The sequence below is a fragment of the Alternaria conjuncta genome (genome assembly GCF_024043145.1).
Source record: "Alternaria conjuncta strain BMP 0040 chromosome Unknown scaffold_14, whole genome shotgun sequence".
In the NCBI taxonomy this organism is placed as follows: Eukaryota; Fungi; Ascomycota; class Dothideomycetes; order Pleosporales; family Pleosporaceae; genus Alternaria; species Alternaria conjuncta.
In genome coordinates, this window is record NW_026250103.1 from 699,456 (window position 1) to 714,468 (window position 15,013).

At 52.5% G+C, this 15,013-nt stretch overlaps 5 protein-coding genes across 5 annotated transcripts; 4 read left to right on the forward strand and 1 right to left on the reverse strand.

Annotated features, from left to right (window-relative positions):
• Positions 1–1,590: 1,590 nt before the first annotated feature.
• J4E85_008857 (uncharacterized protein) lies at positions 1,591–2,628 on the forward strand (the record flags this gene model as incomplete). The annotated part of the gene is made up of 2 exons (XM_051473081.1): positions 1,591–1,940; positions 1,986–2,628. The coding sequence occupies 2 exons, from the start codon at positions 1,591–1,593 to the stop codon at positions 2,626–2,628; spliced, it is 993 nt and encodes a 330-aa protein (XP_051323301.1).
• Positions 2,629–3,242: 614 nt separating this feature from the next.
• On the forward strand, positions 3,243–4,652 carry J4E85_008858 (uncharacterized protein; the record flags this gene model as incomplete). Its single annotated transcript, XM_051473082.1, has 3 exons — positions 3,243–3,306; positions 3,362–3,829; positions 3,877–4,652. 3 exons carry the CDS (start codon positions 3,243–3,245, stop codon positions 4,650–4,652), a joined length of 1,308 nt encoding a protein of 435 aa, XP_051323302.1.
• A 798-nt stretch (positions 4,653–5,450) lies between these two features.
• J4E85_008859 (uncharacterized protein) lies at positions 5,451–6,243 on the forward strand (the record flags this gene model as incomplete). Its single annotated transcript, XM_051473083.1, has 3 exons — positions 5,451–5,477; positions 5,758–5,910; positions 5,977–6,243. 3 exons carry the CDS (start codon positions 5,451–5,453, stop codon positions 6,241–6,243), a joined length of 447 nt encoding a protein of 148 aa, XP_051323303.1.
• Positions 6,244–8,875: 2,632 nt separating this feature from the next.
• Positions 8,876–11,277, forward strand: SSB1 (Heat shock protein ssb1; the record flags this gene model as incomplete). The annotated part of the gene is made up of 9 exons (XM_051473084.1): positions 8,876–8,918; positions 8,978–9,028; positions 9,085–9,211; positions 9,267–9,432; positions 9,487–9,796; positions 9,976–10,556; positions 10,608–10,641; positions 10,673–10,797; positions 10,849–11,277. 9 exons carry the CDS (start codon positions 8,876–8,878, stop codon positions 11,275–11,277), a joined length of 1,866 nt encoding a protein of 621 aa, XP_051323304.1.
• Positions 11,278–12,467: 1,190 nt separating this feature from the next.
• On the reverse strand, positions 12,468–14,747 carry J4E85_008861 (uncharacterized protein; the record flags this gene model as incomplete). Its single annotated transcript, XM_051473085.1, has 4 exons — positions 12,468–13,961; positions 14,010–14,221; positions 14,421–14,646; positions 14,670–14,747. 4 exons carry the CDS (start codon positions 14,745–14,747, stop codon positions 12,468–12,470), a joined length of 2,010 nt encoding a protein of 669 aa, XP_051323305.1.
• Positions 14,748–15,013: the final 266 nt, after the last annotated feature.

Genomic DNA, 15,013 nt, shown 5'->3' on the forward strand with positions numbered 1-15,013 from the left:
ATCTCTGCTTTACTGCATGAAATCTTGCGAGCGACCAGTGCTAACAAGAACCAGATATACAGATCACCTCTACTTGCGCTTCCTCCTGTATCTACTACTCGGTATGTACTTCTGCCGTTTTCTTCATCGCACAATGATGACAACCCATACTTTTGGCACCTCTTATTTTAGGCACACCCGTAAGGGCGTTGCCAGTGCATTCAACTTATACTCTGATTTGCGATCTTATCAACTTCTTTATTTACATGAAACTTTACTGGCGACATGGACTTACAAGAAGCAGTTTTCAATTACATTAGGTTGTTGTCGCCTTCAGCCTCGGTCAGATCGCACTTTCTTGTTGACTCACGCGTACGCGGTTTCTCGTACACTGCCCGTGGCTTCCGCATGCTAGATGTCGTCACGCCATAGTCAAATATATCAATAATAATACATCCATGGAACCTGTGCCAGCTCATCACAACCCTACCTCACTCCAACGTTTTCTTTCACGCTTCATACACATCCCGCAACCCATTGCTCGTACAATAGCCTCTTTCAATTATTCAGCATGAAGCATACAATACTAAGCGCAGTCATCCTCCTCCCCCTTGCCTACAGCAGAACCGCCAAAGAGCTATGTCGCGGTACCGCCGAATTATCCTCTGATGGCAACTGGTACTGTTCTGAGGTCTGGGCCATCACCTACCGCAACATCAGCCAGCCTGGTGCCTACAATCGGACCACTACAGTCGATCCAAAGACTGGTATCTGTGGGCATGAACGTGTCGACTATCCTAGCGCAGGACCACTGACACCATTGTTCGGACAAGTATAGTTTGACTCGGGCTCCAGTTGTTGCATCGCTGACAAGATCAGGTGTCCATGCACCTACGCGGGCCGATGAACGTCTCTCAACTCGCCGTATACCAACTACCTGGTGACGCACGCGCTATGGGGAAGCGAACTACAGTACCTTTCTACAACCGTCGGCGATCGTTGGAGCAGCCAGAGACACCAGTGGCTACAAACCCTACTACTATGCTGACACAGTCGACATCTTCTGGCCGGCCCAGCCTTTTCAACAGGGATGCATGCACCACATCGTCCAGGTGCGTCTCGACGACAGTGACACGGACGGTGACCATAGACGCGGCTTGTTCCCCGACTGGTATTACACAGTCTGGACCAAACACAACCTACATAGGTCCTCCACTGCCGTGCTTACCAACGCCTGGTGCTGTATCGATCTCTGGCTCTACACCTCCAGAGCCGAACTGTACTTGCGTTGAAAACGAAAAGCCCGAGCCCATCTTTCAGCGACCCAATGGGCAGGTTTACGTCAGTCCGACGCCGACACTAAAACATGGACCGGAACCATCGTCAACACAGGACACGCTACCCGTGTCACAGCATCCAGATGGACAGCCTTTTGAGGTCCCTTCACCCTCATCATCATCACCGCAAGACACATTGCCAGTGTCCCAGCGTCCAGACGGACAGCTCTTCGATTCCCCTTCGCCCTCGCCGTCATCAACACAAGACATATTACCGGTGTCACAGTTGCCAGACGGACAACCTATTCAATTCCCCTTGCCCTCGCCATCCTCAATGCAAGGCATATTGACGGTATCCCAGCGCCCAGATGGACAGCCTATCGTACCCTCTCCTTCACCATCGTCACCACAAGAGACGTTACCAGTATCGCAGCGACCAGACGGACAGCCTTTTGACATCCCTTCGCCCTCACCGTCACCTCCACAAGACCCATTACCAGTATCACAGCGTCCAGATGGACAACCATTTGACATCCCCTCGCCCTCGCCATCGCCCATTTTGAAGAGGCAGGGTTCAGATTGGAAGCGGATAGCATACTACACGTCTACATCACCGGCTCAAGCCACCGGGCTCAGCTTCATGGCTAATCTGGGTGATCCTCAGAAATCGGGTACTTTTGACTAGTGAGTATTTTCTCCTTTCATAAGTTTCGAAGCTGACATGTTCAGTGCATTTGGAAACTCGCTCAGCTACGTCACTCCCCGGGGTGACAAAGTAGCAGCTGAGAGTGAGCCGTTCGAAGGCACGCTAAATACGTCTGAGAACGAGATCGTGGTTCTTTCCGATAAAGAGTGTGACGCAGACTGCCCGTACTGGAGACCAGACGCGACATCTCACTACGGCTGGTCAGGCTCCTCGAAAGCCTTCTTCATCGAATTCCAAATGGATCACTACGACAATGTAGGTACGGACCAAGGCCTCCTCTCTGACGCCCCGGCCTACTGGTTCCTCAATGCAGCCATACCTCGCATCCTCCAGTACGGCAACGACCGCAACAACATTCCCTGCTCATGCTGGTCAACCGGCTGTGGCGAGTTTGACGCCTTCGAGCTTCTCAGCAAAGGCGCCGAACGCGCAAAGTCGACTATACATCGGCAGGGCAATCTGGAGGGTGGTGACTCCAATTACTTCAGCAGACCGGTAGGAAAGAAGATGAAGTTTGCGGTTGTTTGGCATTATCCGCACATTACGGCATTGGTGTTGGACGACGACTTTGACTTTTCCGAGAGCATGTCAAATGATGCGATTCAGAAGTTGGTGGCATACGATCCGGATAGCTGGGTGCATTCTCTGTATGCTATTGGGGACTGAGGTGCATGGTTTTTAGGCCTGGAGGATTGAGATATTCGTGTGAAGACATCTTACATACAACCAACCATACACCTAGCAGTACAACCGAAGTGCTCTTGAATTGCACAAGAAAATCATTTGTGAAGTCCCGACACGTGAGACGTGCGACCGAGGCAGGCTCGTAAGCAATGCAACAATCATCTGAAGACGGACATGGGCGATGCAGCGGAGTGGGCCGGCGGTTGGAGTGGTGGCAAGCTGACGGATAGGCCTGCCCAAGCGGGCACGAGAAACCGAGGTCTGTTCGCGACTCAGCGTCCGTGAACGACGACCAGCCGCATCCCGGCCGACGACACTGCGCATCTACTCATCGCCTCCATTACCGTCTACACACCACGTCGCGTCTTCGCATCTAATACATCGCCCAACTTACTGCTCACGTGCAGCCACTGTCGACGCGGATCCGCCCCTTGAGCGATTGCCAGTCTCGGCCGGCGCAGTTTCCCCGCAAAAACTCGCTGCCCCGATCGCCGCGAATTGCCAGCCTCTCGACGTTTGCTGACGACATCCGCAATCGTCTCTGCAAAGTCACTTTCTGCACTGCGCAATAGCGCGGAGGAGGCACACACGGAAATATGTCTGCGCCATCGCCGCCAAAGCCCTGGGAGACGAGCAACGGCGCGACGAGTGCCTCGGTTGGTGAGTCCGCCAGCCATCCAATACGTCAGGGACGCCGCGACTAACAACAACACAGGCCTCACTGGATCGAATAGCAGCACAGCACCCACCTCAACAGCCACATCCTCGAGTGCGCCTCCGCTACCATCCGTACCAGACTCACTCAGCACCGTCGCAAACCGCAACGCGTCCAACTACTCGAGCATGAACAACCGATACGGCTCCCCCTACAGCAGCGGATATGGTGGAATGAGCAGCTACAGCTCGCCCTACTCCAGCATGGGGGGTGGCTACGGCTCCATGTACGGTGGAATGGGCGGTATGGGTGGCATGTACGGCGGCATGGGAGGTATGGGCATGGGCATGGGCGGAATGTACGGCGGTATGGGAGGCATGCAGGGCGATCCAAACAGCAGCCTCACACAATCATTCAGCCAGAGCACAGCAGCGACCTTTCAGCTGATTGAGAACATCGTCGGCGCATTCGGCGGCTTCGCCCAGATGCTTCAGAGCACATATATGGCGACACATTCGTCATTCTTCGGTACGTCCGCCCCTTTCCAACTTCCAGCGATATGCTAACATCAACAGCCATGGTATCCGTGGCAGAGCAGTTTGGAAACCTACGACAAACGCTTGGCTCGGTACTGGGCATCTACACGATAATGCGATGGATACGAACGGCAATCGCAAAGCTCACCGGACGACCCCTACCAGCAGATGCGACCGCCCTCACCCCCGCGAGTTTTGCAGCCTTCAACGGACGTATGCCCGACGGCTCGCCAGCCCCCGCAAAGCCTTCCAAGAAGCCATTCATCGTTTTCATGCTCGCTGTTTTCGGTCTGCCCTACCTAATGGGCAAGCTCATCAAGGCGCTTGCGAGATCACAAGAAGCCCAAGAGCAACAGAAGATGCTCGAGAACCCACAGGCCGGACAGCCCCTCGACCCCAACAAGCTCGAATTCTGCCGCGCGCTTTACGACTTCACACCCAACGCCAACATGCACGCAATGGACTTGTCAGTGAAGAAGGGAGACATGGTTGCTGTGCTCAGCAAGAGCGATCCCATGGGCAACGCATCAGAATGGTGGAGGTGCAGATCAAGAGACGGACGCATGGGCTACCTCCCAGGCATCTACCTCGAGCCTATTCAACGCAAGACACCAGCACAGATTACCAGCGGAAGCCAGAGCGGAAGCCCAGCTGGTAGCAGAACACAGACAATGACGAACAGCAGCGCCGCGAGCAGGACTGCCACCATGACCGGAGCTCCAGTATCGGCACCAGAGAAGGTTGGCCCGAAGGTGGACAGCAAGGCGGGCGATATGGGTGTTGAGAGTTTCCAGAAGGGCGCGTTTTACTCGTAGGCTTCGAGTGTCGTTCTTGAGCGTATTCTTCTTGGTTCTACATCGCGTTTCTAGTAATGATTTCCGTTGCAGTGTCTTCTGCAGGTGTGTATAACTTGGCTAGGAAAAGCTACGGTATGGCGGGCGTATGGCGCGAGAGATATCATGGGTCAATGCTATCTCGAATATTCAACAAAATATCCATTACCAGCGGTGGCTCAGATTCGTGTTGCTACATACACAGTGTTAAATGTTGATAGATAGGTACTCCCTAAGGCGAAACATACTTCTACGTCAATGATAATTTGGATGGATGCGGTATACACTACAGATATCTCGAGTGCCATCTAGTATTGAAGAGCATAGTTGGTAAATTATGAGGATGCCCAGATGGTTCACAGCAAAATGTACCTGGATAGCCGCGTTCCGCCCTGGCGCGCCGCGTGAACCAACCTTCGCAACAAAGCCGAGCACCGAGACATCAGGCAGCGACCGCGCAAACAATTCACACATCCTATCACCTCTACCTCGTGCCTTCCAGCCTCTTCCCTGTCGCTCACTCGAATTCTACGATCGAACTTTCCATCGCTTTTCTCAATCCTAGGCTGCTACCTGATACGCGCGCGGTTGCCCCTCCCCCACACGTTGTCCACCTGCAGGGTCGCAGCTTGTCCATAAGCTTATGAGCTGTTCAGCTACCTCGGAACGAAGCTACAATACACGTCATTCACTCTGAGTCGACCCAGGATACATTGTTAGCTACATATACCTACGCGTACACCCCAGGTTGACAGGCGCGCTGCTGCTGCACATCTCGAGATGTTCGCGTCGAAACGGTTAGGCAAGGTATGTTGTCATGGTCTTGAGTTACGAAATGGAGCTTGAGTGCAATGCGATATATGTAAAGATCTAGAAGCTAACTTGTATGACAGGAGCTCGCAAAGGTACCGTAACCCTCTCGTTCATTGTTCGTTGCCCGTCGAAGCACATTGTCACCCGTCAGACGCCTATAAACTCCACGTATCGACGCGCGAAAGCTACACACACAATATGGCCACGATGTGAAGGCAACGGATACGGGAATGCACATACGGAGGAACAGAGCCGCTAACACAACGGCGTATAGATGCACGAAAAACTCCCGCCAGGCATAACTCTCATTAAGGCTGACGACTTCCAAACCTGGCTCATGGACATTCAAGTTATGGACTCGAATCCGTTGTACCAGGGCGAAACGTATCGGTTGAAGTTTAGCTTTACACCACAGTATCCTATCGAGGTACGTGTTCCTTTTCTATACTACCCTCACCCCCAAACCAGACCTCGCTAACCCTCCTCTCCACAGGCCCCCGAAGTAATCTTCCTCCGCGACGAAACCCACCCCATACCCTGGCACCCACACATCTACTCCAACGGCATCATCTGCCTCGACCTACTCGACCGCTCCGGCTGGTCCCCCGTCCACAACGTCGAAAGCGTGTGTGTGAGCTTGCAGAGCATGCTGACGAGCAACACGAAGAAGGAGAGGCCGCAGGGAGATGATAACTTTGTGAGGTATAACACTCAGCGGCCGAGAGATATTAATTTTGTCTTTCATGATGAGACGGTCTGAGGGGTTATGGAGGGAATGGGGTGCGTTTTTTTGGGAAAGAGGAATTAGACGGGCTGAAGCATGGAATTGGTGTTTAGGGCGTTCATGGCATGGTGAAGGGCGGAGGGCATGGGATTGGATATGACGTTACGGCAGATTTCATGATCACCGAATATGGAAAGCGATACTCTGTGTGCAACCTTGACTCCTCTTGCAACTCGTGGAAGTCGCTCGCTATTGAGAGACATACTATCGCCTTTGATGCTACTCCTCCCAAGCAGTACAGTCTATCGTCTGTCACAGGGAATGTGGCCATCTTCTAACCTGAGCTTTTACGACCACAGCTCCATAGTCATATCGTGGAACCTACAATTGACTCAGATTGACGACTACATTACCTCCCCAAATCGAATACGCACCATTCTCAGATCATGTAGTCTTCACTACACTTTTTTCCCACGTAGACTTGTTGATCCGCTCACTCTTAGTTCAAACCTAAGCGCCGTTTCGGAGGAGAAGAACTGTACATACCTACTTGACCCTATCGAGTGGAACCACAATATGCCATCTGATAAACTCGGGGAGATTGCGACTCTAACACGCGAGAAGAACCTCAAGTATCAGAAGAAGTACTCTAGATAATAGAGAGAAGACGCCACCCCAGATCTTAAGGCATCTCAGAAGACCGGGAACGCAAAGCACTATCCCAAGACCTACACCAGCTGACAAAAGGCTATTGTCGACAAGAATTTGCATTGCGCGATATGCAATGTCTCTTGTGGTGATCAGGCCGAGTTCGACGTTAACAACACTACGACGAGGCACAAGAGGTGGGTAAAGAAGGAAGGAAAAGGCCGGAAGTGCTGTACACTGTGCCACAAGAATTCCGGGTGTGCTTATGACCCAAATACGTAGCAAGGAAGATAGTGCCATAAGAACGTATTTGATAGACCTGGAATACGGAGAGTGATGAACAGTTTTATCCGATGAAAGCGACTCAAAGAAAATATCTACGGCTGCATACCGGAATCACACCTGCATTGCGACTACACACCGCGTTACTCAACCGCGTTGTTCTCGCATTCCTGCACCAGCAGATTCAATAAAGCAAGCGAATGATAGTGAGGGAAGAGTTATGGGAAGGGGGTGGCAGGGACATGGATGTAGCGTTGTGGCACATTACGTGATTGGCATTTGCATATGGTAGCATCTGTTAGCAACTTCCAGTTTGTTGAACGAGTTACCACATATTTTCCATCTACACCCATTTTACTCGCTGGTGCTAAGTCATAACGTCGGCAAACTCAGCTCTCCGATTGCAGGCTCTCAGACTTGTACCAAGTAGCGCGGTTCTACAATCACAACCTCCTTGACATACCAGTGATGTTTCAACATGCCCGTTGTTCTTAAGCCAGCCAACTGCTGTGACACGTGGTCTCCAACTTCCGTCGGGGTGCTAGAGGTCGTTATGTTGAACTCCGCCTCGCCGTGTTTACATCCATTGTTGTCAGTCCATTCTTTCTCATCCTTCCAGTAGTCACCGCACTTACGCTTCATAGCTTTGCATGCTGCCCACGCGTCATGCGCCGTGCCCAATATTCTTGTGTCGACGATATTGTTGTCACATTCGTCGATGGCCAGAAAGACAGTGTTAGCAGGGTTTGCAAACGCGCCAACCATATCGCTGTACTGGGGAACGATTTTGATGGCGTTATCGATGCCAATGTACCATATAATCCAGAGCTGAACGTTATCAGGTATTTGCCGGTATGTAATTGTTTCGACAGCGGCGACGGCTAGAGCTCTAGTGGAGAAGACGCCGAGGACACGGGGATTGAAAGCGGCGGAGCGTTTGGCTGCGCTGCTGACGATGTAGTAGGGTTGGGTGCTAGACATTGAGGTTTGTGGTAGTTGGTGAGACGGTTGCATGTGATCTCTGAGAATGGAGAAGTAGATATACGAAAAGGGGTTGGAAAGACATTGGAAGGAAGAGATCAGAAAGTATCAAACCGGGAGTTGCAAACATCAGTATGACGGCTCCAGGAGGATCCATAGGTAGAAGTGTGAAGCTGGCCATGGACATAATCTATCGCGATGTTTGTCGTGGTCTTTGTTCCGGAACCCACCTGGGCATGGACAGGAAAAGAAGAGCAATAAATTGGTTCATTCATGAAGACGGCATCTCGAGTGAGCATCTGGTCCACTACGCTGGAGAACTACGTACTACTCAACGTTCCAAAGTGTTTTCAGATGATAGCGCCGGGCGTGCACCGGCGTGGATTGGCAAGACGGAGGACGATATAGGCAGGTCTTGTCTCAGAACCTCCCACTAGCTGTCAAAGCTTGGCTGCGGGGCACGTTCTCAATGTCACGGTCCGGACTCTTTTCTTTCTCAGCGGGCCGAGGCTTGAAGATATATCGATGTTGGATGGGTGGTTTTTCATTGAGTATCGATAAGCGCCGCGCCAGGTTAACCGAGTCTGCCTAGCGTCATTCGCCGACACTACGAGAGATCCCTGCCAGGCCAATTTTTCTCTGATCGCTCGCCTTTAAGCAAGCGCGAAAAAGATTCCCAACCCTCTTTTCCACCTTCTCTCCAACACCTTCCTGCTCTTCAATTTTTCAGGTTGTTCCTTATACACATACCGCAATCATGAGCGACGAAGTCTACGAGGGTGCCATCGGCATCGATCTTGGTGCGTAATATTCGCGAATTACCCCACAGTGGGATGCGTGTGTGCTAACAATATCGCAGGCACCACCTACTCTTGCGTTGCCAACTACGAGGGCACCAATGTCGAGATCAGTATGCGCCGCCACTTCTGTTATCAGAGACCATTGTCTAACAATGTTTGCCCACAGTCGCCAACGAGCAGGGTAGCTTCACCACCCCCTCGTTCGTGTCCTTCACCAGCGAGGAGCGTCTCATCGGTGAGGCAGCCAAGAACCAGGCTGCTATGAACCCGGAGAACACCGTCTTCGATGTCAAGTGAGTTTGCCGTTCCATCGTCGCACGCGCACGATCAGCCGACTGACTTTCGCAGGCGTCTCATTGGTCGCCGATTCGAGGACGAGACCGTCACAAAGGACATTAAGTCATGGCCATTCAAGGTCGTTGACCAGGGCGGCAGCCCTCTCGTCGAGGTTGAGTACCTCGGCGAGACCAAGCAGTTCTCTCCCCAGGAGATCTCTGCCATGGTTCTCGTCAAGGTAAGATCTGCGCACACACCAGCATGGCGGGGCAACGGCTAACAAAATCAACAGATGAAGGAGGTCGCTGAGACTAAGCTCGGAAAGAAGGTCGAGAAGGCCGTCATCACCGTTCCCGCCTACTTCAACGACAACCAGCGTCAAGCCACCAAGGACGCCGGTGCCATTGCTGGCCTCAACGTTCTCCGCATCATCAACGAGCCTACCGCCGCCGCTATCGCTTACGGTCTCGGTTCCGGAAAGTCTGACAAGGAGAGGAACGTCCTCATCTACGATCTCGGTGGTGGTACTTTCGATGTGTCTCTTCTCCACATCCAGGGTGGTGTCTTCACCGTCAAGGCTACCGCTGGTGACACACATTTGGGTAAGTTCTGGCTGCACGCTAACCTAAGGAGAAACCGAACAGCCTGGAGCCTACGTTGACTTTAGGTCACCTCTTTTGCAAGGTTTTGGGTCAATGTAGTCTGCAGACCTGTTCAGTTTTTCCCTTGTATAAGGTGGCTGCACAAAGTGCATTTGAGACATGTACTGACTTCGTTGCAGGTGGACAGGACTTCGACACCAACCTCCTTGACCACTTCAAGAAGGAGTTCACAAAGAAGACTAAGAAGGACATCAGCGGTGACGCCCGTGCCCTCCGTCGTCTCCGGACTGCTTGCGAGCGTGCCAAGCGTACCCTCTCCAACGCCACCCAGACCACTGTTGAGATCGACTCGCTGTTCGACGGTGAGGACTTCAACGCCAACATCACCCGTGCTCGTTTCGAGGACTTGAACCAGAAGGCCTTCGCTGGCACTCTGGACCCCGTTGCCCAGGTTCTCAAGGACGCCGCCATCGCCAAGGACAAGGTTGACGAGATCGTCCTTGTTGGTGGTTCCACCCGTATTCCCAAGATCCAGAAGCTCCTCAGCGACTACTTCAACGGAAAGAAGCTTGAGAAGAGCATCAACCCCGATGAGGCCGTTGCCTACGGTGCCGCCGTCCAGGCTGGTATCCTCTCCGGAAAGGCCACCTCCGCCGAGACTGCCGACCTCCTCCTTCTCGATGTCGTTCCCCTCTCCCTTGGTGTAGCCATGGAGGGTAACATCTTCGCCCCCGTCGTTCCCCGCGGTCAGACCGTCCCTGTATGTATTGCCATGGCCATATGACTTTGCATTCGCTAACTCTGCATTCAGACCATCAAGAAGAGGACCTTCACCACCGTTGCCGGTATGCACACCCAAGATACCCTTTTGATAAGACCATGCTAATACCCCCCTTGATAATCAACAAACGGTTCAGTTCCCTGTCTTCCAGGGTGAGCGTGTCAACTGCGAGGACAACACCTCTCTCGGAGAGTTCACTTTGGCCCCGATCCCGCCCATGGTGAGCAGCTTTTGCACCCAATTTTACGCACTGTTACTGACTTCTTCCCAGCGCGCTGGTGAGGCCGTCCTTGAGGTCGTCTTCGAGGTCGACGTCAACGGTATCCTGAAGGTCACCGCCACCGAGAAGACCTCCGGCCGCAGCGCCAACATCACCATCTCCAACGCTGTCGGAAAGCTCTCGTCTGCCGACATCGAGAACATGATCAACGACGCCCAGAAGTTCAAGTCCTCCGACGAGGCCTTCAGCAAGAAGTTCGAGTCAAGGCAACAGCTTGAGTCCTACATCTCCCGCGTTGAGGAGATGATCTCCGACCCCACCACATCCATCCGCCTCAAGCGTGGCCAGAAGGAGAAGATCGAGTCTGCTCTCTCTGACGCCATGGCTCAGCTCGAGGTTGAGGACGCCCCCGCTGATGACCTGAAGAAGAAGGAGCTTGCGCTCAAGCGCACTGTCACCAAGGCCTTCTCCACCCGATAAGCGCATCACATGACAGCAGCGCCACAAGGGCGTGCAGGAAGGAAGGAAGGGCGCACGTGCAGGATACCCAGACTGCGAGCTGCGAACGGAGTTTCATCTATTGCGGCATTTAACGATAGACTTGGTGTGTTTGGTTCCTTATCTTTCATGGGTTCCCGGTATTCAGGAACGCGGAAAAGTCTTCTTTGTACTTTCACGACGATGCCTGACGAAACGATCGTAATGGATGTTCTGCAAAAGTATGCCAGCGGTCAATGTCTCTTATGTAACTCACGAGGTAGCTACATGAAGAGAGTGGAAAGGAAATTGAAATGACTTCACTGAATACACCATCGTTATGAATGTTGCTGTGACGACTACATTGCCGTATTATCCACCGGTGGTCTTTGCGATGAGCAGCGAATACCTCCTGGCTCTATCATGATTCTGTACTGTGATACTCTTCCAACACACCTCGGATCACAACAGACTCTATCATGTTTAGTTCCTATGTGGCTATCGCTCCCACCGACTACCTCCAGGCTACATCATGATCAGCATCTCGACAAGATGATGGGCCCATGTGTTCGGCAACTTTGCTAGCGCCCTTGACTGTGGTTCGTAAATCGAAGCATATACATGGTGGCTTCTGAAGGAAAGCGCATTCTCCACAGCATGACTTCTTCTTCTTCCTTTCCTCGATGTCGGCCAGCCATAGAAAGCTGCTGTTCCCACAACCCTCTCCTCGACCCTGTTGAGGGTGACCTCGACCTTACTAAGGAAGAGCTTGAGGAGCTTGAGGCTGCGACAAGGGCGAAGGACAAGGCTTACGCATCTTCATACGGTCGAGAGAAGATAGCGATCCCTACAGAAGGGTGGAAGGCCAGTCAAAAGGCCCGCAACGCAAAACAGTATCCTCAGACACGAGCCAAACAAGTCAAGGCGATTGAGAGAAGACCTTCTACTGTTCCGTCTGCGATGTCGCATGTGCCGATGCTTCTGCTCAAGCAATGCACAATGGCACACCTAAATGCATGGTGGCTTCTTCCGGGAGGAAGGCGCATTCTCCACAGCATGACTTCTTCTTCCCTTCTTCGATGTCGGCCAGCCATAGAAAGGAGGAGACAATATTCTCAAAGAAAAGTGTTCATTAGGAGAGTCTACTTCGACATATGTGCGCTATCACGGCTACCACCACCACCATCACCACATCAAGCCTTAAACCTTTGCTTCTCGATCGCACTGCCCACCAACCCCTCCCCCTTAACCACATTCGTCGCACAAACCACAATCCTGCTGCCCCTTCCCTCCCCACCACTCTCCTTCAACTTCTCCCCTACGAACCTCAACGCCGCAATCTCAGCCCTTGTAACACCACCCAGGAAGAAAACAACAATAGTCTTGTTCTTCTCACCTGCACTTCCATTCAACAGCTGCCGTGCTTTGACGGCTTTCTCCTCGCCCTTCTGCGTCTCATCAAATGTGGCGCCGCGAATATATTTGCTCGCGTCGTCGAAGATGCGGAGGCCTTGGGCGAGGGGGTTGGCTTGGGCGCTTGCGCGGGGGTCGGAGGGGGGTTTGATGGCGTTGGCGAGCGTGTGCTTCTGGATGATGGATTGGATGATGCGAACGCTGAGGGGTGCGTAGCCGGAGAAGGTGTAACTGATGTCGTTGGGGCTTGCTTCGTTCACGTCGTCGTCCCAGAGCTTAAGACTCTTCCGTAAAGGTGTGTAGTTGGTAACGCTGCCGGGTTTGGCGGGCGCACCTACGCCTCCGAGACTTACGCCGCCTCGTGGGCCTAGTAGGCCCATCTTCTCGAGTGAGGCGAGGGTCAGGATGTGTTGCGGGCCATATGCCTGGATGATGGCGCGCTTGAAGGCCTCGAGATCTTTCGGGCGGATGCCGGCATTGGTGGTGGACTCTAGGCAGAGCAAGCGGAGTATAGCGGGGAGAGGTACATCGCGGTTGATGAGCTCGTTAATGAGATCGTGCTGTGTTGTTGGGTCGGCGCCAGACATGATATTCTGCTGCACTTCCAAACTCCGCGTGAAGATGTCAGTGCGCGTGAATTTGATAATCTCCTCAGCCAGACTGGTATGTAGTTTTAAGCTTGCTTGCTCGGCCTGATAACCGGGCAACTTGGCGACAAAGTCACGAAGCTCTGTAGTCGTCTTTGTGGCAAGCTGGTCGCGTCCTGTGCTGCTCTGCAGACGACGAGCTGCTTGGTTGAGCAAGTTACCCACGATAGCAAAGTTTGCATCACCTAGATCGGCGTATAGAGCGTCTTTCGAATCAATCATGATCTTGCGCTTCATACTTGTCGATGCTGATCCGGTCTGACCTTGCTGAGGCTGTGCACCACCGGCTATGGAAGAGTCGACTTCGGTCTGGTTGGCGGTAATATTAAAAACCTCATCGATAAGTCCTTCATACGTCAACTGTGTGAGTAACGCCGTAGGGAAGTCGACTTCTCGGTCAATGATGATCAGACTGTCGATGTTGGAACTAGGTGCTAAGCCCAGGAATGATGGGCCGCCGCCGGTAGAGGTCTCACCGGCCGTTACTTCGGTACGCATGCGGATGAGTAGGTCGGCGAGCCGCTTACCATTGTCACCTTTTCCGATGATGCGCGGGAAGAGACCATACTTCTGTTGCTGAAGCATGAGTGCTTTGGCCGACAAGTAGATCGCGGTAGGATCTTTCTTCTACGCAAGGTTAGTATCAAATCCGCACCAGATCCAGGACGCACATACGAGATAAAGATCTGACACAGCATCTTCAAGTTCAAGCGATAGCACATCATCTGCAAGCGGTACGAAGAACAGCGGCCATTCGCTCACGCTCGCTTCACCCAAGACACCCGCCTCTTCAAGCAATTGGTCCGAGGTCATAGTACGGCGCGGCACCCAGAAGATGGAGAATTCATGTTCAATTTGGCTGTCTCGCCGAATACGTTTGATTTGATCTATCTAGTATGTTAGCACCGTACAATAGACTGCTCCTACATGGAGATGAAGGGCAATCCAAAAAAAGTGCTATGTTCAATCTAGGGATCAAGACTGGCTAGGCAGAGTGGGTACTGTCTGTCTAGCCTACTTTTTGACCCAAAGCTCCAGATGCCGTGAGGCAGATGGAGGAAAGGAAGCCGAGGGAGCTTCACTTACCAGCAACAGCCATCACAGTCTTCGCTTTCTCGCCCCTGACGAGGAAGACGATGTTGCGCTGAGAAGAGTCGACATTGTCGTTCTCAAGGAAGAAGGGCTTGTCGACGCCATATTCCTGGAGCGTAGAAAACTTGACGAGCAAGTTCAGCGGGCCTGCGAGAGCTTTCTCTAGTACGAGGTTCTTTTTTCCTCTGATCTGTCCGCACGCGTTAGATGGTGCAGCGACCTGCGACGTTGATATTACCTTACACCCTCGAGCAGGAGCAGCAGCTCCCGGCGCGCTTTTTCAGTTATATCCGCCGCATTGAGAGGTGTGATGGGCGCCATCTTCGCCGCTACTGGATCATGAATTACAGCTTTTACGAATGAGCCTCAGATGCATGACTACATGCAGTCGCCCTTGTGATGTGAAGGTCGATAGAGGGTGAGAACGAGGTGGTTGGATTTTCGGCTCTTAAGCTTCGGACCCAAGGCACGTGCACGACAGAGTCTTGGCAGAATTGTGGATATACGGCCAACAGATGCGCTTGACGATCTTCACGTGGATACTGTTATATCAAGATTGACTACGTCTAGGTACTAGAGATAGCGCT